A 24,235-nucleotide genomic window follows, 5' to 3' on the forward strand; every position below is an offset into this window, starting at 1 on the left:
TCATTTTGTAACTCAGTTTATAAAGCCATCATGCTGAGCTGCGATTTTTGTTACAAATATTTGTTTTAACTTGTAGATAAATACCTCTTAAAGTATCCATTCTATTGGGTCAAGAATTAAGTAAAACAACCCTTAACGTAAGATATTTTATGTTTAGCTAGCAGAGCCATGAAGGTCGTTGCTTAGGGTCGGGAACATAAAAATATTCAAAATGAAGTCACAAAGTTACATCAGAACGTAACGTCATAATCTTTATAAACCTGCTGTTTCTCGAGAAAGCTTATGCGCAAATAAGGAACTAACATCAAGTCTAGCCGCGCGAAGCGCAAAAACTGTTTATTTGATTAGTTTTAGCGAAATTTTTAGTGGACGACGAATCGGGTACATAAAAATTCATAAAATATACATGACATTGTGCGATAATAGCCTTTATCTGATTCTAGAGTCGAGACGATTGTGACAAGCAAGTTGTGAGTGCCATTGGCTCTGCGTCTGTATGTCTTTGAAAAAGCATGTAACAAAAAGCCCGGCAAAACTGTACTAGATTTATGGCTGATAATGTATGCTTTAACCAGGGCTGCGGAGTCGGAGTCGGGCTCGGGACTCGGAACTCGAGGAGTCGGTCTATTTTGCTGGAGTCGGACTCGGGACTCGGGACTCGAGTAAGACCGCGTAAAACTACCCGAGTCCCGAGTCCTGAATCCGACGTGCGCATGCGCAGTACCAAATTTTTAAACTGATATGGCCGCCAACTGTTGTATAAATTAGCGGAATACAGGCTGTGGAGTCAGGGCTAGACTCGGGACTCGATAAAATCGCACATTTGACCGGAGTCGGACTCGGGACTCGGGACTCGGGACTCGGGACTCGGGAGTCGGACTCGGGTTTATTTTTTTGGCCGGAGTCGGACTCGGGTTATTTTAACCGACTCCGCAGCCCTGGAAGTTATGGGTGTCACTCATGCGGCCCGTGAGCCATTTTCGTAACATTTTTTTGTATTGCACGTTCTGTATAAATAGAGCTGTCTTAGTTTTACGTTTGTACTTCGAAAAGCCCGTTAATTCGCAACACATCAATGATAGCATTGTGTATTTTAAACACCATTGCCAATTAACCGCCAACCAATTAAACCTCAACATTTATTATAAATTTGGTCAGTCTGCATGAAAAAATACGACCTAAACCAGATATGTCAAGCATGCCGCCCTTTACACACAGGTTTATACAGCGTGAGAGCCTCTGATTTTGACCACCGATTCAAACACAGCAGCCCATTAACAGATGTAAACAAAAAACTTTTTCAACAATTCAGAACTGTTTAATTTAAAAATGTCTACTCTAGTTACGAAAACATGAGGTTTAGCGAAGAAAGGCGAGTGTCATTGCAGTATTTTTGCACAATAGTAAACGAAAAAGTATTACACACCGACACCGTTGCTCAAACAGTTGACGAAATATCAGTAGATTTGACTCCGTTGATATCACAGCTTACTATCTTTACCACGGCCTGTTACAGTAAATTTAATATTTAAACTAATTAAACTGGTGCCCATGCATGAAACTATACCAAGCCAAGACAACTTTGAGAAATTCGAGCGTGTTTTGCGTGATTAAAGCTTGGATTTGAGTAAATTTGCATGCTTATCCACTGACGGTGCTTTTGATTTGGTTAGAAAACATATTTGGTGTTACTGCGAAATTGCGAACGAAAATACAAAATTTGCACCAAGACTCTGCATTTATTAAGACAAGAAATATTTTGTTTTTTGGAAACGAAAGGCACAGTTAAAATAAAATATAAAAATTGGCTTCAATTTCTCGCTTTTGCTGTGGACTTTGCAGCGAAATTGACTGATTCAATTTGCAATACAGATTTAGTTTATTTTCCTACGTGTAAAAAGCTGAAAAACACTGCCAATATTGATTGTGTACCTATAGCTTTGCTAAGTATCACAGTCTTTATTGAAGGAATTTTAGAACAGATTGTAAGATTTTTCATCCTTAAAACATCAGTTTTTAATATTTTCTGCGCCATTTACCTTCGATGTTGCCTTGGCAGACGAAACTCTACAGATGAAACTATTAGAAATGCCGTCCTTCTACACTCAGAGCAAGGTTTCTTTAAATCGTATTCCTGTTTTTTCATACCATCCTGAAAAGTTTAAAAATTCAGAAAGTTTACCACAAAGATGATGTCAATGTTTGTTTATGCTTATTTGTGTAAACAATTATTTTCTTTTATGAACTCAACCAAAGTTTTCCATTTGCAACGTTTTCATTTTCCATTCGGGCATTTTCTGCGCTTCAAAGTATTGAAATTTATACGGGCAGCCATGCCACTCTATTACTTTGATTTTTATTAATGCTAAAGAAACGTCTGTATCAGGGTTGCCACTCTAAATTTTCATTTTCTTCTACCACACATGCCCTTTTTCTCTTACGCATTGGCGGATTGGTCTGCAGAGGTCCTTTAATGACGTTATCAACGTTAGCAGACTAAAGACGAAAAAGGCAATTGACGAAAACAGTAGGCCTACATACTAAATTGTCGTTTGAAATCGATCGCCGAATATGACTTGGCCGTAAATGGTATATAATATGTTAGAACAAAGGATGAGGCTGGTTGCCCGGCAAACCGTTCCAAACTTCAAAAATTCAAAGTACGGTAATATATGGAAGAATAAACCGGTACCTGAAGTTTGAAATTTAGAGTTCAGTAAACGGCAAAGAATTAGTTTGCAACTAAGAAGTAACCTAAATAATGTTCGTTGTGGTAGGATTGTAGACCAGTGTCGAAGTTTTCCCACCCGTTGACTGCACTTCGAACTTCGCACTACTGTAACCAAATCTGCAAAATTAAAATACTATAAAAAATAGAAAAAAATCCTATTTTTGTTATTTTGGTAAATAACTCCATTACACGTGTCTGAACCCCATAATTTTCTGTTATACGAAAATCTCCTACTTTTACCTACAAAGTGCGAATTTCCCCTACCACCTATATTTAGGCGAAAAATCCCCTACCGTGAGGTATTCACTTACTGGTGGCAGCCTTGATGTATATCTACAATGTAAATAAAACACAGATACAATAAATGTTATTGATTATTATAAACTAATTTTCTTTCTCAGCTCTGTAAGTGTGGCCCGCTGACCAACTCAAATTGTCTAATGCGACCCGAAGTAAGACTTGAGTTTGACAACCCTGCTTTAAGCGAGATAAGATTTTCCACAAATAGGCATTAAAAATGTTTCCTTTATTTAGTTAAAGTTTCAAAATCTAAAACATGAGGGATTTGCCTGATTTTTCGCTTTCCTAAGCATGTTTTCTGATAATTTCGATAAAGTAGTTAAAGAAATAAATTGCCAGAAATTTGCTAATATATTTGTATTCTACAATATTAACGTATAGGTATTTTTAGAAATGGTAAAAAAATGAATCCATAAAAAATCACTGTAAGAAACTTCAAATGGAATTTAACTCTTCTAAAACTAGTGTTATAGGTAAAGATCAAGTTACAGACATAAACAAAAACACAAAAACAATGTTTTCATTTTTAATGAAGGAAATTTATATGCATCAAAACATATTAAATTTGAGTACCCGGCTTGTCTCACAAAACTTTCTTTGCGACATTTGTCTCAAAGAACAAGGTTAATGATGGATTGGTCCACGAAAAGTTAAGTTTACATTTTCAAACACTCATGTAAGAATTGACTTTACCCCAGGCAAACAACGATCGACCGCATCGATAAAAAGTAGGCAGACGAACGAATTCCTTAACATCAATTAGCTGTCTTCGACTTCGAGGTGGCCCTCTCGCCTTGTGTCGAACATGCCATAAAATATATGGACAGCCGGGGAGGTGTCTGTTCGGCCGGCCTCCCGAGCTCGACTTCTTGCACAGCGCTATGTTCATTAAGCACAGTTTGAACCTTGTTTGCCTGGGCGACGTTTGGCGCGCGAGGTCGACGATCTCTATTGTTAGGGCAATTTGCCTGACAACTTTGACAAGGTATCCGTGAATTCCGGCGCTGTGACGCGACTGTCTGATTACTGCTACACGATTTTTTGCTGGTTGCACCTTGTGTCTTAGTTAAAATTAAAGATTCGTCGCGTATCATAGCAAACAAGTCAGGCAGTTTCTATGTTTGGTCGGATGTGTCGTAAATCGTGTTTAGGATATCAAAATTCTTTGTTTTGCTTTTACGATTGATGCTTTGTTAGCACAATGTTATTTGCTGTAGACTGAACACCTGTTACGACCTGAAGCATGTTTCTTATGTGCTCTACAGCAGATGGACTGTTGACAAGCTATATACGCGACTGACCAAACATCTCGTAAATTGTTGACAGCCATTCGGTTTGGTGCTTGTGTTCTCACAGCCTGATTTAGATGCACGGGTGTTTTGTCAACTTTTGCGTCTGGAAATTCTCAGGTGTCCCATGCGAAAGCAGAATCCAAACTGAAGCATGGTCCCTTTAAGTAAGGTTCACGTGCTTTCTAGCTGTGCCAATTTAAGAAATAGTTTTTTACCTGATACTATATAGTGGTTGAGATTTGAAAAAAATACATTCTTAGTTTGAAAATAACTGTTGTGTTATAGAAACAATATACCACCAATAATTAGTCAATCAATCGTGGTTGCAAGTAAAAAACAATATATATTTTTTCGATTGTTTTATTAAAATAATAAACAGTTATGCCGATAAAACCAAACAGTTGTCGGAAACACACAATAAGACCTTTAAAGCAACATTATCTTAATCAGAAAAATATGTTTACATTAAGATTAAGACCTACGACCTAGTAAGGTCACAATACGCAGTAATGAACACGACAGAACAAGATCTAAATTTGTCGGATATTATCGGATTAAGGCCTGAAGGGACAATATAGCGCTTAAAACTGTAGAGAGAGTGTATATGAGATAATTGGGAAATACCTCTCTGGCATAGGTCGTTTTGGTGTCGATGTTTGGGTCCCTAGTTTGAAAGGCGCCGTTGGGGCGTCACTGTTTTGGCACCAAGTTGTTTGCCCCAGTTTGGGAAAAGTGGCGGATAAACGGGTGCATGAGGTTAGAAATTGGGTTAGGATTGATATTATTATAGAGTTTGCCATCCGCCGCTTTGAGAATCTCCACATCTAGGAAGGGAAGTCGATTCTTACTTTCCAGTTCCATAGTGAATGCAATTCCTTGTTGCACGTTGTTCAAATGATGCAGAAACTCTGTTACCTGACGTTTATCGATGATACAGAAAGTATCATCTACGTCAGTGGTCTCCAACCTGTGGGTCGCGACCCCAATTGGGGTCGCCAAATTTTTTTCCGGGGTCGCCACCACTCACCATATTTCTGCTGTTTTACTACATTTCATGTATTTTGTTTTTATTTACAATGACGTCACCATAATAAACGAACTAATACATAAAGATTCATTTCACTTAAAATCGGTGTTTTAGCTCTTAGATTAGACCTTCTATAGGTTACAAAGATTTCAGCAAATAAATATTTACTTTTGGCCTTCGATGCAATTAACTTACCCGACTATGTACACTTTTGTGATTAACTACTCTTCCCATTTTTAAACACATGGCTTTGTTTAACAAGTCCAGCGCAATGCGCATATTGAAAACAAAACATCGTAAATCGCCTGGAAGTAAAGCATGACATGCGGTTATGCTTATGCAAAGTGAAGCCGCGTTTGCAGAAACCAGTGAACATTATCCAGGCGCAAACATCACACTGAATGCAATTTACTGTTGAAACAAATTAAAATTTTTGTGAAATCATTTTTGTGCACATATGTAAAGTTCTCTGGAAATGTGTAATTATCAGGGCGATTACTTTTTGACCTAAAAAATAGAAAATTTTGACAAATTTTGACCTAAAAATAATTTATTTTGACAAATTTTTGACCTGTTAGAAATACATTGATTTAAGTAACCTAGGCGTCGTTAATCACGCGTTTTTTATACCGTATATTGCTCTAATAAATATATAATACGGTTAAAATCACTTTAAACATAAATCAAAACTAAATTTTTTTGATAAAATTGAACGATAAATTTCAAAACCACTGATCGACCAATTTCAAAAAGTTGACTATAGTTATTTTTTTAATTTTTTAGACGATTTATGTGCATTTTTATTCGATTTTGACTTGAAAAAATTTTGACCTAACGTGTAAATTTTGACAAAATTTTGACTTTTTTTGACAAGTAAAAATAATCGCCCTAGTAATTATGCATATTCGCTCGTGTTACTTAGTTCCAGCATTATTTAAAATATTTTTATTCCTACTTGAAAACAAATAGGGTCGCAATTTAAATTCTGATTTCATTTTATTTAAATTGGGGTCGCTTATTAAAAAGGTTGGAGACCACTGATCTACGTAACGTCGCCAGAAACGTGATGGTCTGGCAAAAGCTCGTAAGGCACGTCCTCTCCTTATTCTACATGGGGCTATACTTTTTTAAAGCGATTTTGTTAGGGTTAAGGACTGTTCAAGGGACTGTTTAAAGGTAATGAAGTAAGTTTAAGAGCCTTTAACACATTTTATCGGGTAACCGTTTAACTTTTGCGCCATGCTATGCATTATGTCACTTTATTGCGACATTGCCATTTTGGAGCGCCACGCCTTACACCAGAAATTTACAAAAACAAAATCATTTAAATTTGCTGATCTTTTATGTGTAACGATGTTTGTTATTTATGTAAGTTTGTCTAAAAACTCTGTCTTAGACGGGGTGTGCTACCAACATTTGATTTGCAAACCTATTTTTGCTCTCGTGTGCCACTAGCGACTAAATATTTCAGTAACTTTTTCACTCAGCATGATGTAAACAAATGCCATGCTGTCACCAATTTCTAAAAACTATTATCTTTTCAACCGAAATTCTTCCATAAGGGATAGGATTCCAGCTTTAAGTTAGGAGACCTAAATTATTGGACACACAACAAAACATTTAAACGTTGCTCGATGTAATATTACAAGATAGACTTATTTAGATTTAGAGGGAATCGTGACGCATCGAGCAAAGTGCACATTGGTCAATAAATTGTCATTCATCAGATTGCGGGTCGTTAACCCAACAGTATAAAATCAAAAGCATTTTAAAATGTGAGCACATTCTAAAAAAATGTTCGCACTTTTTTAAAGCCATTTTAAAATGTACGCACATTCTAAAAAAATGCGCACATTTTTGAACCATTTTTAGATGTGTGCACATTCTGAAAAAAAGTGCACATTTTTGAAGGCATTTGAAAATGTGCGCACATTGTTTGCACATTTTCGCGTACATATTTTTGCGCACATCGTGCAAAACAACGTCACGTCTCCTGTTGTAGACTGTTGAATTTCTTCCAATTCGATTAAACCACAAGAAGACAGCCACAAAAGATTCACGCTAAACACGAAAAAATTTTCAATTATTTAGGTAAAACTGGTAAAAACATAAATTGCTTGGGTATGGCCTTGTGCCCTCAGTAGATTAGCCCCTGCTTCTGGCATGCAGTACCATACAAAGATTAGGTTTTAATTAGTATATACGGGACTCTGAGATATTTCTACACTTTACGAAAATCAAAATCTCGTGTAAAGGTAAAAAGTGTTTTAAGTTTAAAGTGCCCATAAATGTATGACAACTGTTGACCTAAATTTATAAAATTAGCAATGTAGATAAGCTATTTGTATTAAATACGTACGTTATTTTTGCTGAGAAAGCAAATTGGTTTTGATGGTATGACCTACATCTTATCTTAATGTATTCGTTGTATGTATTCACTCCGAAATCTACACATGTTGAGCTGTTTTACTGATTTTTTTTTTGTTGATCAGATTTCAATTAAAATATAATAATGCTTTACGTAAAGCGTGACGCTTACGATTGTCCTAATATTAATCATTTGTTTTTAACTTTGTCTCTGATTTGGTATCTTGGGTCGCGACCCATAGGTTGGAAAACCGGGTGTAGTAGGCTACAGTGCTCCGCAACCATTTTCACTTGCGACCACTCCAACAGAGCTAAAACAATTCGGCGGCACACCTACGAAATATATGTCGATCGACAAAGTACGACATCAGTAAATATTCTACGCAGCCAAGGAAAAAAAAGAGAGAGTTATGATAAAACGCGGCGAAGGCGCCAAAATTTGTACGTACAATACATCACTTTGTCGGATTTTTCGGTTTTGCAGACTACCGAAAATTTCGGAAGGCAGTTTAAGTCCTGTAAATTGAACAGAGGGCTTTTAATAACATTAGAAAAATAAATCCTAACATTGGAGCCTTGTTTTCGAAACAGCTCTCAAAACTAATTATTATTCAATGACAAAATGTCAATAATATATTAACCAAGATATTTTATGGGTTTCGAGCGTATAGGTAATCTCCCTTCACACGTTGGTGTAAAGTTTAAAAAACATTTGTACTCCTGGTAATTACGCAAAGTCAGTTAACACGGGTGAAAAATATTACAGAAAGTTCAAAAAATGCCATCTGGATTAATACATACATAAATCCAAAATACTGCCTTGATAAAATATACGTATATATTTAAAAACGCCTCTGGGGACGTCCTGGCGTACCAGGCATGGTCTTGCGGAGAACTGGTCTAGTACACATCAGAAAGAGCGACGGTCCTGGTATGACCGAGGCCATGACTTCGAACCTCACCGCATGATATTTTGCTAACCTGGCCTTAATTGCATAAAAGTCCTTGCTTGGTAGACTGATTCGGTTAGTGTATTAATGACTCCCGGGGTACCATGATACACATGCCATTATGGTTGATCAAAAAACAGCTTCAGAAGTTTGTACACCTATTCAGGGTTTGGATTTCGCAGTCACCTACTCACTTAGCAAAAAATAGTTGAGATATTGACATACTGACGGACTAAATTTGTAAATCTGGGACAAATTAACACCAAAGACCGAAGGCCAATTATTGCGTAAACGTTTAACCACACACGCTTGCAGAACTACAGCAACAAGGTATACAAGCGCATCGCACGAGTTAAGTAATCAATCAAGGCCGGTCGTACAAAAACTATGTAAACCCACTTACGCACCGAATTTAAAAGCAGGTTAAATCAGTGGGAAAAACAATTATGTATGCTGGAATTTTTCAGATCGCGTGCCGATATTTTGGCGAGTGTGATTTCGTCCAGGCAAGTGTTTATTGGTAGATTGACTCGCGTGACCGGCGAGTGCGCATTTTAGTATATCAACCTGGCATATGTGTATCTTTCCAGTTCTTATTTTATAAAAAAAAACGGTCAACGTGATGTTTTGTCTGTTAAAGTGCCCAACGCGAGACATCTTAAACTTATGTATAATATCTTTTCACTAACCCCGATAACCAATACAACAGTTGATTTTTTTAATCATCTCGTAATAACAGGTTTGATACCCAGCGTTCAAGACGTATCGACAGAAAACAAATGGTATGTTTTACGTAACAAAGATTACATATGAATACCTCGAACTTATTTTAAAGATTGCAGGAGATAATATAGGATATTTTAACGCATTTAAAACTGGCTAATATGTGTGTAGTTGAAAAGTATAACTCAAATATCGTTATACTTAAATTTATTTACATGACTTTGCTAAAGAATTACTTAAAAAATGCAAAATAAGGTAAAACTGGAAACATAAAATCCGTTTACCACAAAACGCAGACGCGAAAAATCACAGCTGAATTTATTCAAAAAAAAATAAGGATCGGCAATACGCATAGGGGGTGGGCGGGAGAAATTATGCCACGCCCGTTTGCATATTTGAAATTTAAATGCAAAAAATCCAGGGTGAATAATTTGACGCTAATAATACGCGGTAACATTAAATGAACCTCTAACAAACGAAATATACGAACATCTGTTAAAGTAACTCTATCACCGCTCCTTGAAAACCATGGCGTAGTGGGGCGATGAGTAAACGGGTCCCACCGATCCATTCATCCCTGGTGTTGGGTGGTTTGGGTTGGGAAGGATCACAAACTTCTGAAGAATGTAAACCAAATATAGAAAGACCTCCATTCTGGCTAAATTCTCACCCAAGCAATTTCTCGGACCGATTGAAAAAGGAATGATTTTATCCGACTTTACAAACTTCCCATTGCTGTCCAGATGTCTATCCGGCTGGAAGAGTCTCGGGTTGGGCCACAACTTTGGGTCGTTATGCACATTCCACAAGTTGGCGATAACCTATAGGTAAAATCCCACGTTGTAATAACTCTGCTTATTTTCCTCATTTAAACATAGCTATTTGTCTTTCACCAAGCGTTGAAAGCATTAGCTTCAAACCAAAATCCCAGTAAATATGTGATGTTGTAATGGTGTCTTACATCTAAAAATCTATCTATGTTACATCACAATAAAAAGTGTGCGAAACGTCAGCCTCCAAGCGACTTATAATATAGCATCGATGTGATTAAGCATGTTTCCAAGCGTCAAAATGACCCAAAAACGGTGTATTCAGAAGTTTTGTTGGACCTCCTAAACACACTTTGCGGACGACGAGAGGTTTGTGGACCCCGGGTTTAAGAACCACTGCTCAAAGCAAACTGTTCGGAAAAGATCCAAATTTACCTTTAAAAGTTTTCCGCAGGCGATAATTGCGTAACATGGCGATAGAATGTATTTACAAAACCGTGTTTTATTTCTAAATCATACATTACTGCAAAACCTGTTACTCCTAATAGATTCGGCTCAAATCAAGTTGGACAAATACGCAGAAATTCCTACAGGCAACAAATAGATCTAGCAGGAGATCGAGCGAAAACTTGTTGTCAAAATACGACTTTCAAATAGTAATTTCATAAACTGTTTGCAAGTGCGTGGGTAATTTTGCATTGAGACAAATTTCTAAACTGCTATAGATCTTATATTCGCCATCGTAAAAATTCACACTGGATGTCAGCCAAATACATTTGTTAATTCTTGTTTGTTTGACATGAATTTTCTCAAAACTTGGTACTCCTTTTTGCAGTCACGCAATTTTTATCCTTTTTAAAATGTGTTTTAAAAGTTATATCATTAAAGTTTAGCAAAGAGCTAAAGTTTTAAAAATGGCCGTTATGTATGTGACATTTTAACCCGATATCGATACCTGACAATTCAAACAAAAAGTATCGCGATCCGACCCCAAACCACTGACGTCATTACTATACTTAATGCAAAAGTGTCCAGGTCAAACTAATCATTAAGCGAAGTGATTTCACAAAGCCAATGATTCCTGCTAATTCTGCATCAAACGGATACAAATATTAAATAAACAGTGAGCCCTTTTCAGGGCTATATCTTACTGTCTTATCCATCAATATAAAAGGTACTTGCTGATCTCTGCGTGCAACATAACTGTCACGTGCTATGTACTATAGAGGATGAGACGCACCTGTCGCTTAACCTGGCCTGTCCTGGAATGCCAGGCATGATTCTCGTAGTAAAGTCTCCCTACGAGAAGTGGGGAAGTGCTATTGATGTAAGGCCGGGTATTTCAATAAAATCCACCTCTAGAAGCAGCACCAACTGCATCGAAATTATTTCCGCTTACAATATTTGGATAAGGATCTAGTCAATCTACAAGCCTCCTGCAGCCCCATATACATTCGACAACCAAGCCGTACCTCACTATTCATCCCAAGCATTATCTTAGGCGACTTTATTAGCCACAGTACAAGCTAGGCATATAAGGAGACCAACACCGTATAGGTAAAATAAAAACATGGCGTGTAGAGTCTTTTTCAAAATTTTGGCCCGCACACAACATCGGCCAGTGTGCCTGGAGGTAAAAGGGGGCGAACAGGATGAACCCCTTTACTTCAAGGTTTCAAAATTAAGCATATTACCTGTGTATTTTTCGGTATAATGTAACCCATGAACTTGGTTTCTTCGGTTGTACACCTCGGCACGCCGAGAGGAGTCATGGTTTCAATGCGATAAATCTCCTGTATGACTGCTCTGGTGTAATTCAACTTGACGTCAAGCCGCACCTTGCCACTTCGTCCTATGACATAAAACACATGTTATTTCCAAGATCAAATATTGTGAGATTGCTTCGAAACAGTTTTGAAACGACTCGATTTTTAATAAAAACATATAAAGAGGATAATGGAGTGGTTCTTAAACTTTTTAGGCACGTGATCCTAAGAAGTTATTTTGGTTCGCGTGGACAGGGGTCGGCATAAAAAAGTAGAATTGAAAAACCTGCTCTCTCAAGTCTAATTCGTGCAAATATGGAACTGAAATCGGATTTAAATTTATTCAAGGAGAGGCCAAAGCGTTTTTTGAATTTATCTCTTTTCTTTTGAAAAAAACATCCTGTGTTGAATTATACACTGACTATGTTTTCAGTTAGACCAGGGGTTCCCAACCTGTGGTACGCGAAAGTTTTTCAGGTGGTACGCGAGTAGCTTCCGCTTTTTTTTCACAAAATACTGGATTCACAACTTTATATTTTTTTATCTGGTTTTGCTACGTAAAACAAAATTGCCAAAGCCCATTCTTATTGTTACATAACTATTCCTGGTGTTTCGAAACAATGCGATCTTTAAATTACAGGCCACGTTAATTGTCGACAAAGAGCACAGTTTGCAAAGCATACAACGCTGTGGGACAGTGGGCGCTAATTATGTCAAATGTTTTTTCTTGATAAATAAAATCTACTGTTTTATAGCTTAAGCTACAAATAGCGTTGAATAATGCTACTTTTAGGAGTTAGAGTTAGAGTTAGAGTTAGAGTTAGAGTTAGAGTTAGAGTTAGAGTTAGAGTTAGAGTTAGAGTTAGAGTTAGAGTTGTTAAAAAAAGTGCGCACATTTTTGAAGGCTGTTCAAAATGTGCGCACATTGTTAAAAAGGTGCGCACATTTTTGAAGGCTGTTTAAATAGTGAGCACATTGTTAAAAAAAGTTCGCACTTTTTTGAAGGCTATTTAAAATGTGCGCACATTGTTGAAAAAAAGTGCGCACTTTTTGGAAGGCTGTTAAAAATGTGCGCACATTGTGAAAAAAAGTGCGCACATTTTTGAAGCCCTTTTAAAATGTGCGCACAATTTTTGCACATTTTGGCGTGCACATTTTTGCGCACATTGTGCAAAAAATGTTCGCATCCCCGTCTCGCAAACTGCGGCTCGCTGGAACGTTTTTTGTGGCTCTTCTAGTCGAATCGTAAAAATCCTAAAAAATTGTAAAAGCTGCCAAGAGTACCGTTTATGAACGTTTCTCTCTTTTTGTTTTCTTTATTTAGGCCAGAATGTCGTTTATGACGTAACACTAGACATGGAATCCGAAGAGTTAGTTAACAAAAGACTGATATTGATAAATATTGTGCGTGTTATTTTGTTATTACCGTTGTTATTATTGTGTTAATTATTACCGTTTTGTTATATTACAATTCTGTTATTATTGCTGAACTTGCATTATTTACCGTTTTGTATTGAAATAATTTTGTGGCTCTCTGTTACTTGTATTTTTTGCTAATGGCTCTTCCATTTAATACATTTGCCCACCCCTGGCCTATAACATATATTGTAAATTGTATGACCAACAGCAACACCATTAACGTTACCAATGTCTTGATCAATTTCATCGTGGATTCGTTTTTGAATGTCGGGATATTTGATTAGGTAAACTAGCGTCCATCTGATAGTGCTAGATGTGGTCTCAGTACCGGCAGACAAAAGATCTTTCAGGTAAACCACCAATTGTTCTTTCTGTAACGAAACTTTTTTAGTTCTGCTTTAATGTTCGTAATAAACGGTTGAGTTATGCACTACCTTTGCTATCAACACAAAATCATTTTTCATAGAGGAATAGAAAGTAATAGCAAAACCGATGTTTAGCATGGAAATCAATGAACAAAATATGATTCAATTGGAGTGATAACACTAAGCAAATATTATTTTTAGCCACAGAATATAAAAGCCGTTCTAAAATATTTTAGCTTAGATAATCACTAAATGCAGTTAGTTATTTCAAACTGGCTGTCAATTGCATTTCAAGGGCTTTGGATGGCTTTAAGTTTGCCATTAGCAAACCAAACAGGAATAAATAACATCTTCATACATGTAGCACAAAAATTTATACAAACTTAAACGTTTAGCGATCCCCAGCAGGGTCGAGACCCCCCCCTACCCCCCCGGTTTGACAAACCCGAAACCCTGGTTTAGAGTCTTGATGAAACCATGAAACCATTAGCCCGGGCCCTAAACTAACGTCGACGCGTTGCCAAGGTTTCTGGAATGCGATAAAACGTCAATAGAAAATGCAATTTTTAGCACATTTTATACATAGAAGTTAGAAAACTTTTGTGTTTCTTTTTGTGTTAAAATATCCTAAAACGAAACTTACACTTTCAGTAAAAAACATCGTGTTGCCCTGTGTAATTAATTCAAGTAAACAAATTAAAATGAATAAAACAAGAGAGGTATAGTCACTTACTTTTTCGAAAGATGGCGTATTTTTGCGATGGTCAATAAGAAAGCTGTCAACCATGCTGTTTGGATGATTGGGATCTAACTCTTTCTCATGATAGGTAATAATGTCGTTCATTAAATCTGACAAATGATGGTTAAATGTTTTAACACTGGAATCCACAGGTATTCTAGAATAGTAGGTTTTAAATGTATTTTTATTAATTAACTTATTTATTTACTATTTTTTTGGTCGAAAAAAGTAATTATTGTACTCTTTGGTGACAGTATAACAAATAGGCTACTCGCAAAATCAATCTGCTAACAAGTATATTGTCAAACAAAATAACCTTAAAATGGTCAAAATTTTAAACAGCGTTTGTTTGAAGCCACGTTGCAGAATGTTAATAAATACATATATAACAAAGTTAACAAAGCATATCAAGAATACCAGGAGGTTACCTAAAGACGCTTTAACGATGAAGTCGATGATACCTAATCAGTACTATAGTATATTTAATTCATATTTCGAGGTTCAAATTACCCGATATAAACGGCAAACTTGTAATACAATGGATCTGATATTATACGCGCCTAAGCGTTTCTTTTTGTCTAACCCAAACCCTGCCCTTACTACATCTCTAAACTCCAATTAACCCAGTATTATTTACCTAAATCTCTATGTAGGCCTACTGCTATAAATGAAACAAAAGTTGCAAAGCGAGACATGCTGTGAGAATTGATATTTAACGTTATATAAATCGAACACATACGCTATGTTAATGTCATTAGAACTATAGACAAAACCATTTACCATTTCCAAAATCAATCCCATCGTCCATTCTCTGAAAGATTTGTCGAAAATAGGGCACAAATCGAATCCAAGGTGCGACCGTCAGAAGCATGTAAACAAATCCGTCTCGTCGAAAACTGATTTGCACAAAACATAATTCAAACAAACCATCTAGTTAACGAAAATATTTATAAGTGTTAGCTATATACTTCTAACTTCTAAGCACATTTAGCCGTTGGGCACCACCTGGAACAGCGTAATAGCCTTGACGAAAATATTTAGCTTCAAACAAAAATATAGATCATTTCAGCATTAAACACCAACTTTACAATTAAGTAATCTACCCTTGTATAACCAAAGATACGTATTGCCTCAGCCGGTCGTTGCCGTCGTCTGTACATCGACGCAGTAGTGTAATGCAGTTTATTACGTTAGACACCGTTTCCGTCAAATTGCCCTATAAAAATAAACACAGCACTAAAGAACATTCACGAAAAAAGGTTGTCGTACGTCGTACAAACGTGGGACTCTTTAACCACCATTTAAAAAAAATAAAAAAAAATTCATCGAACGATTGAGGTTTATACCGAGTTTCTTAACCCGTTTTCGTCCAGGAACACCGTTCGTTTTCCGATAACCCTGCAACCACCAGCACAAAGAAGTGAAATACATAGCCTAATCTCAGAGCTGAGAAGCCCTATTCAAGGAATCATTGACGAGTATACTGTATACAATTTTCATGTTAACCTCTGAGGTTTATATTATGTTGCCTTTCATTCGCGTTTGACGATAGTAGCGATGCAACAATCAGTTTTCATTCATACTTTATTTTGAAGTGAGTATCCCAGTCACCCTAAAGCAGGGGTTCCCAACCTGTGGTACGCGTACTACTAGTGGTGAAGGTTTTTCAGGTGGTACGCGAGAAGCTTACGTTTTTTCACAAAAACCTGGATTCACAACTTTTTATTTTGTTGATCTGTTTTTTTACAAAAAGAATTCCCTAAAGCCTATTCATTGTTACGTAACTATCCCTGTTGTTTCGTACCATTACGATCTTCAAAAGACAGGTCATATTAATTGTCGACAAGAAGCACAGTTGCTTTCCATAGCGTACAACGCTGTTGAACAGTGGGCGTTAATTATATGTTAAACGATTGCTCTTGATAGATATCATCTACTGATTTATAGCTTAATTTACAAATAGCATTGAATAATGTTAGTTGTAAGGTAAAATTAGGCAAAAATATGATTCGATCAAAATAGTTGTTCTACAACAGTGGTTCTTAACCGGGGGCGCCAAGCAAATCTTAAGGGGGCGCAAGCTCTATTCCAATATTTAACTTTTTATAATGTTTTATCAGTTCCATGTTGCTTTAGTTACTAAATCTGCGTGTATGCTGTTTTATGCGTAACATCAAAATTGCACATGTTTAGAAAAGTAACTGAAGAAACACGATCATAATTTGGCGATTTGCGAACTTTGGGGCTGTGTTTATTCAGAAAAGTATGACATGGTTGAAGAAGATCTAAGTTGTGCAGCATGCCACCCTCTCCACAAACTGTGCTTTGCCAATTTTAACAACAAAACTGAAAAATAATTTGCGCTTTGCGCAAACTACGAACAACTTTTTGCGCATCACTAATTGGGGGAAACTCCGACTTTATTGCGCCAATTTGTAATGTTATTTGCAGTATATAGCCTTTGCATTGTGTACCATCACCCCTTTTAAAACACGATTAACGCGATGTTTCAATTTTTACAACATGTTTTTTAAATTAGCTCGATGAAAACCAATATATCGAGCACGAGCAGCTTTTGTGTGTCTCGAAAATTAAGGTTTAGCCAATACAAAGCAAATAAAGCAATTTCTTTCGCGCTTCACACCACAAATTTCCTATATTATTGTTGTTTAATATCTAAGTTGGCGCGAGGCACAGAACAATTGCCAAAGAGGGGCGCGGTAGAAAAAAGGTGAAGAACCACTGTTATACAAGAAGTGGTACGCGTGGCGTTAGAAAACGTCCAAGTGGTACGGGATTGAAAAAAGGTTGGAAACCCCTGCCCTAAAGCCTAAACTGAGGTTTAAGTTTCCCCATTTCTGTATGTAAAAGTTACAATTTTATAAACATTGCGGATATTTGTTGTATGACATAACGTTGTACGTTAGCTTCGTTTACAAAAAAACTTTCGTCAACCATTGTGTTCAAAACCGAAATTCTTTCCTTACGAAATTACATTATTGAATAAAGAGAAGTGATTATGTGGTGCAATTTGTTATTGGTTTCCTTTTGTTTAATTTCCTTCGCTTTGTTTTTGCTTTACTGCACTTCGTTTTCTTGTTGTATTTCGTTTTTTGCCGTTACAAATTTACGTTTTCACTAGTAATCATTCATTGTTTTACACTTTTGTTTTAGCCCTGAATGAACATTCCTTTGGTTTAGCACGAGGGCAGTCTTGTTTTAGTTGTGTATTAATCTAAATTAATCTAAGCGCTAAAAATTGCTTTTATTTGGCCTAAATTGACAAAACCTTGGAGAAATGCAAATATATAGTGACATTGTTCAAAATCTTTGCGTTTATCAAGCTGATTTGATGAGTTGTTGTGAGGGCCATTGTGGTTCAACAGTTGTAAGCTTGTGAAACCACCTAAACCAATCACGAGAAGCGAGAAAACAATGGCCATATGGCTAAAACAATAATATGTTGCGCAAACGCCGAAAAAAGTCACATAGAAAAGAAAAAATACTTTGTGTAGGATAACTTTTATCGTTTATCTGAGTTAAAAAATTTTAATTTGAGTAGGACCGTTATACGTTTGGAGATATGTTGTATTTTTAGAAGACATAAAACGTGTCATGCCATAATAAACGGTGACTTTAAGCAAAAACAAATGACTTTAAAACAGGATAAAACAAAGTAAAAAAAAGATTAGCAAAAAACGCTTGAAACATTCTGCAGTTACACTCTTTTAGTTGGCAGAAAATATAGTTTGTTCTTACTAAGCTTACATAGGTTGTTTTTATTTTAAGGGTTTGGCCTTTAAAATTGCTATACAAAAAACGAAATATTATTGTGGAGCTGGCTTCCCCAAGTGAAAACGGGGAGTTTCTAGATGTGAAGGAGGAAATGTGCACACACTCTGAAAAACGTGAGCACATTTTTTTCAAATGCACTGGTAAGACATTTAGGAAATAAAATGTGCGCATAGTTTGCGACAGCGCGCACATTTTAAAATAGATAATTAATGTGGGTATAATTCAATGTAGGCATTGTGCGCACATAGGTGTTGGTACTAATGGTAGGACTTGGACTAAGTTTCCAGGTAATTAATCAAAATCTGGATATAACCAAGTCTTTATATCTCTAACTATAACCTGGTATTATTCACCTTGTTTTGGATTTGGATATTTTGTTATATGTTAAATCATTCGGAACAAGTAAACGTTTCGTGTAATTGGAAAATGAGTAAACGCTTACAGTTTCTGAAAGTATCAAATGTTATTTAATTTGTTCTTAATACATACAGTTGGACGTGCTAAGTGAAATATTTTTACGTGTGCCTTAAAACTTTTTGTAATTTTGAAAAATAACCTATTTGTATTACAAATAGGCATGTAGGAAAGAAGGTATCACAATTAAAGAGTTTTTTCGCTTTAAAGAAAACATCAGTCGGATTTTCTCAATTTAAAAAGTATGTCCCACAAATTTGTATATTTAGTTCGCCTTTCGGTGAAAGAAAAAATAAATGAGAAAACATTACTTCGGAATGCAATGTTATATGGAAAAGAGAAAATCATGAAAGGAAACAGACTATGTATAATTGTATATAGACTGACTGGCGCATGCACGAAAAAAAGGTCGGTAAAAAAATAAAAAAAAACAATTCAAAAGTATAGGCTACCGTCCGAACTAACAGATCATGTAATTGTAAAGCACCTTTTACAGTTGCATATATTTTATTATTAGTTTATGTTTTGCATATATTTTCGCCTATTAAATTTATACCGTGATTATTTAGTTCAGCAACAACAATGGACGTAACATAATACCTCCAACACAAATGGTTTCCCTTGTTTCGATCGGATGATATCGCATAGCAATTCTACTTCATCTAAGATTCTTTCTTCTAGATTTTTGCCTTGCAGTCCAGCTCTAAGAAACAAAAACAGCGGTTAGGATACAGCCGTTTAAATCTAAAAGTTTGTAATTAGTTGCAGCCAGTAAATTCGTATTTGGCTGACCACACTTCACAAGCATATCGGTTGCGCAATGATTCTTTGAACAGGGTGATATACATTTTTTGTCGATGTGTATAATGTAACTCAGGAAGTTTGAATAAGAAATAAGATTCTTTGTCTCTAACTTACCCCTGCACGGTTTAACTGCCACTCATACTCCCACTTAAACCTTTACAACAAGAGTGGTTTCACAAGCCAATATGTTGTTAGCATTTAATAGCTTCATAACAGAAATCGAAGGTAAGAGTAGACACTCGACCCCTTTCTAACACGTGTAATGACGTCAGCAATATGGAACTTTAACGAATATATAAAAAAAAAATTGAAAAGCTGTTTTACCAACCCTGTTTCGTCTGTAAATACCTTTAGAAGCAGGCAAAGCTTAAATTTAATAGTCGAAAACATACAAATAACTTACAAATAACTTCTTTTTTGATAAAACAAATACTATATTCGAAACGGATATAAACATTTTGTAAATTATTGTCTTTATAAACAAAGTATATCAAAATAAAAAAACGTTTAACTTATTTAATGTCGTTCAAACGTTTGTGTTTTAGTTTAATGTATAGAATAGACTTAACACAATTCCGCGCAATTTCTCAACAGAACCCATTAGTGTCCATATATAGTGCCCCATAAAAAGCCACAGACAGCGGCAGAAAAGTTCATGCTGTTTTTGTATTCTTACTTGGGATGTAGCTTGGAACATGCCTTTTACTCGCAACTGCTGGAGGTCCATAGAGTTATTTTAATAAGGCTGCACGCCCACGGGAATTTGCTGTTAAAGAACAACTCGTTACGCGTTGTTTACCTTGTTTTGAGAAAATTTTATCAAATAAATCCATCGGGATGAGAACCAAACTTTTTATTGTTTTAAAATGCAATGTGTAGGTACCTTGTTCTTATCAGCTAGCCAAAAAATTATATTTACATTTGTTTTAATTATTGCAATACTATCATTTATTTTTTCGTTCCTACTTTAATCCGACCTTTGACCATATTTTTTGTTTCTCACACAACTCCGAAAATTTGTTCCACATCCCTGATATGGCAAATTCAGTATTTTAGCGAAGAGCAAGAGAAATGTTAGGTCAAAATTTTCGAGTTCCGCAATTGTTGTTAGCCATATCTCTACTCTATAGTTTTATCCAAACTAACCCCAAATATATTAAAATATACATATACATAACAACCAGACTAAACCAAAATAAATGATACACGTTATCCTAATCATAATGTGAATTGTGCAAGTGATACTAAGTAAAAAACATAATTCGGACAATGTCCTAAGTTATCGCATCTTAAAATAATTTAAGTCCGACTCCGTCCAAGAAAAATAAAGTCCAGACCATCTCCGAAAATGGACTTGAGATCATCAGTATATAGGTATCTATGTAAGTAAGGTATAAATATATATAACATAAATGACCTAGGGCGGATACGGCAATCCACTCATAGGCGTGCCGTATAACTCAACGACAACAATTACGCGCGTAGGAAATATTCCTTTTAGGTTTTTGCTACTGTCCAAACACACAACGGGTTGTTGCCATATCAAAAACGACTTGCCAGCTCTGACGCCGACTCCGCAGGCCTAGTTTGCCTTTTCTGAATTATAGTCATATACAAACAAATACCACAGTGAGTCCTTCGAGAAGTACGCAAACTATTTTCCAAAAACTTTCGAGTGTCGTTAAAAACCCTTTGTCGAATATATTCCAAATTCAGAAATTCTTAAACTTTTTTACTTGCGGCGCACTACAAAAACACATTCGCGCCATACAACATGCTTGCCTACATGTTAATTTCTAATACGAATAGGTTGTTTTCCAAAGTTCCGAAAGTTCTGCACAACACTTAATAAAAATCTCTTGATGCAACCAGGAACCCTTTGTTCCGTGACACATATACTTAAAAAACACTTGCGTAGAGTCTAGAGCAGTGTTTCGCCCCTTTTGTTGGCTTGCGGCACGCAACAGAAAATATAATGAGTGAACAGCACATTGACTGTGCAACAAAGTTGATATTTTTTTTTCATTATTGGCACTTTTATCGTATTAAGAAGCTTACCAATACAGCAAAAATTGGAATCCTTAAAAATTTTAAATATCTTTCGGCACCCTAGACTCTAGAGCAGGGGTCGGCAACCCCTGGCACGCGTGCCACTTTTGGCACGCGAGATGATTTTCAGGGCACGCCAAATGATTTAACGCGCACGTAAATATCATTTTAATAAGAAAGTTTAACCAATCACATTATTAACATTATTGTAACACAGCGCTAGCTAAATGGTTGCACACATTTCCAGTTCGTGGCCCGATTAGTGTCTTAACTGTTGTATTTAACGTTATTTTTTGTTAGCGTTAAAATTGTTGTTTCCCGAGTCCGACTCTGGTCAAATGTGCAATTTCGTCGATTCTCGAGTCCAGGTCTGACTACAGCCTGTATTCCGCTAATTTACGTAACCAAAATAACGTGGATATTCAGCAATCTACTTAGGGATGTTATATAATTCACTCACAGAACATGGTTGGAAAATGTTCCACAGTATGCTATTCCTTTACAATTTCCAGTTGGCGGCCATATCAGTTTTTAAATTTGGTACTGCGCATGCGCATGTCGGACTCGGGACTCGGGTAGTTTAACGTGGTCTTACTCGAGTCCCGAGTCTCAAGACCGACTCTGCTTCTAAGTATCGGCTGAAAAGCGTCGAAGTATAATTCCAAGTAACCGGCACAGTATTGTGTGTTAGTTAAAGTTCGTTTTTCAGCAGGGTTATGGTATCTTTACAGAATTTATCTGATGAATTTAGGTTTAATAGCGTCTCCCAAGATACGTAAATTAGATGTCAGATCACAGCAGGGCTGCGGAGTCGTACTCGGGACTCGAGTAAGACTAGAAAAACTACCCGAGTCCGACGTGTGCTCATGCGCAGTACCAAATTTCGAAACTAATAAGGAAGCAAACTGTGAATTGTAAAGGTGGAATAGCATATGATGGCATATATTCCATGACCCTTATTGGTGGATTGCTGAATATCCATCTTATTTTATTTACGTAAATCGGTGAAATACAAGCTGTGGAGTCTGAGCCGGACTCGGGACTCGATGAAATTGCACATTTGGCCGAAGTCGACTCGGAAGTTTTAATCGGGTCCAATTTTTGCCCGGAGTCGGACTTGGGCTGCCCTGGTTGACAGTTTAAAACCAAACATATAAAAATGTTTGGCACGCGAGTTGTAGATATTTTGACATTATTCATAAACCGGCACACTGCGTACGAAAGGTTGCCGACCCTGCTCTAAAGTGCCGCGGCACCCCGGTTGAGAACCACTGGAAATATAGTTAGTAACTTACTGTTACAAAAGTGAGTTCTGAATAGTGGAATAAATATTATTTTTTTATTATTTAACAAAAACCTATACAAAGTAACCTACCCAGATAGTGCTTTCAGTCCGAATCGCCTTTGTACTTTCCACGTTTCCTGGTGGTTTTGAAACATTATTCCGCGGCCACCGGCCGTCGCAAAATCAGTGAAAAAGGTTTGGTATCTGCCGTTAAACTCCGCACTCTTCTTTACAAATGCCTGGAACATTATTTTAAAATCTATATTTAATATTGCTATGCATGTAATATATAAAGTGTCTGCTTAAAGTCATACAATTCAAAGATGCAACATAAAACTTTCTTAGTATTCTGATAAATTGGTAAACATCACTTTGAAATGTTTCCAAGTCAAGTCCCACTCAAGGAAATTTCAATACACACAAGTTAAATCACTGCCGAAGTTATTGCTTTTGCAACCCAAGTTATTTACTTTAAATTAAAATAGCCTACATATTTATACTATTCGAAATACTAAATTATTAGCTTCATCTCGCAAAAAAGCGAAAACCAATCCTACAGTATTTGTTTTGCATGTAAATCAAAACGAAAATTCATTTAAAAGTGTCTACTTTGTGTAACGAAGCAGGGCCACCAAAAAAAAAAAAAACGGTTATCCAGTTAAGCACCCAAAAAACAAAAACAGAATAGAGAAAGTAATTAGGTTACCAAACTTAAGGGAAGGGCACAAGTATAATATGTTAAAGTAAATTGTGCAAATATTCACCACTTTCCTTATACCTTAGTACACAACCACGTTGGGCGCTGTTTAATGTTAGTTTTGTTTCTTAAGGCACCTGAGGCTAAGGCCTAAAGCTTTAGTTCTGCAACCAAGCGGTTGCCTATTTACCTGTTCAATTGCTTCGTAGGTATTCAACACAACTGTGTCATCTCGACCAAGTTTTAGAAATATTACTGGCCCATACTTTTCGCCCCATTTGCTGAAAACTCTTTCTGGGTGGCTACCCAAATAAAGAAGACTTCCTAATAGTGGCAAATTGAAGGGCCCAGGTGGCAAATTTGGAGGCCTTGAAAACAGCATATGGTGTACAGTAAAGCAAATGACGAGCGCAAAAAGCACATACCAAAAATTTAATTGTGTAATAAACGAGAACATAACTGACATATTCCTTATTAACGCTAATAACATAGGAAAAAAGAATAATTATTTAAAGAGAAAAATAGCTTAAATTGAAAACGATATGTTTAATTTGCTTAAAATATAAAAACTGAAAAACAACATTAACAATTTTCGGATAAATTACTAGATATATCTGATACTGGACGTTTTATTCGGATACCGATCGCCGATATTCTGGTGTAAACATCCAGCGATCCGATACCAAATAAAAGAATATATGCTCAAATAAGCATATTTGGAATTCTTCCATGGTGAGTTTTT

The 24,235-nt window shown here is 36.3% G+C and overlaps 1 protein-coding gene across 1 annotated transcript; it reads right to left on the reverse strand.

The window, feature by feature from the left end:
* Positions 1 to 9,428: 9,428 nt before the first annotated feature.
* LOC146140516 (cytochrome P450 2F2-like) lies at positions 9,429 to 23,970 on the reverse strand. The gene is made up of 9 exons (XM_083391215.1): positions 23,684 to 23,970; positions 22,887 to 23,035; positions 19,259 to 19,361; positions 15,553 to 15,665; positions 15,230 to 15,345; positions 14,444 to 14,559; positions 13,572 to 13,716; positions 11,855 to 12,012; positions 9,429 to 10,211 (listed from the first exon to the last, which is right to left on the reverse strand). Exons 1-9 carry the CDS (start codon positions 23,957 to 23,959, stop codon positions 9,900 to 9,902), a joined length of 1,488 nt encoding a protein of 495 aa, XP_083247341.1. The 5' UTR covers positions 23,960 to 23,970; the 3' UTR covers positions 9,429 to 9,899.
* Positions 23,971 to 24,235: the final 265 nt, after the last annotated feature.

This window comes from Ascidiella aspersa, chromosome 6, assembly GCF_963924565.1.
Source record: "Ascidiella aspersa chromosome 6, kaAscAspe10.2, whole genome shotgun sequence".
Taxonomy (NCBI): Eukaryota; Metazoa; Chordata; class Ascidiacea; order Phlebobranchia; family Ascidiidae; genus Ascidiella; species Ascidiella aspersa.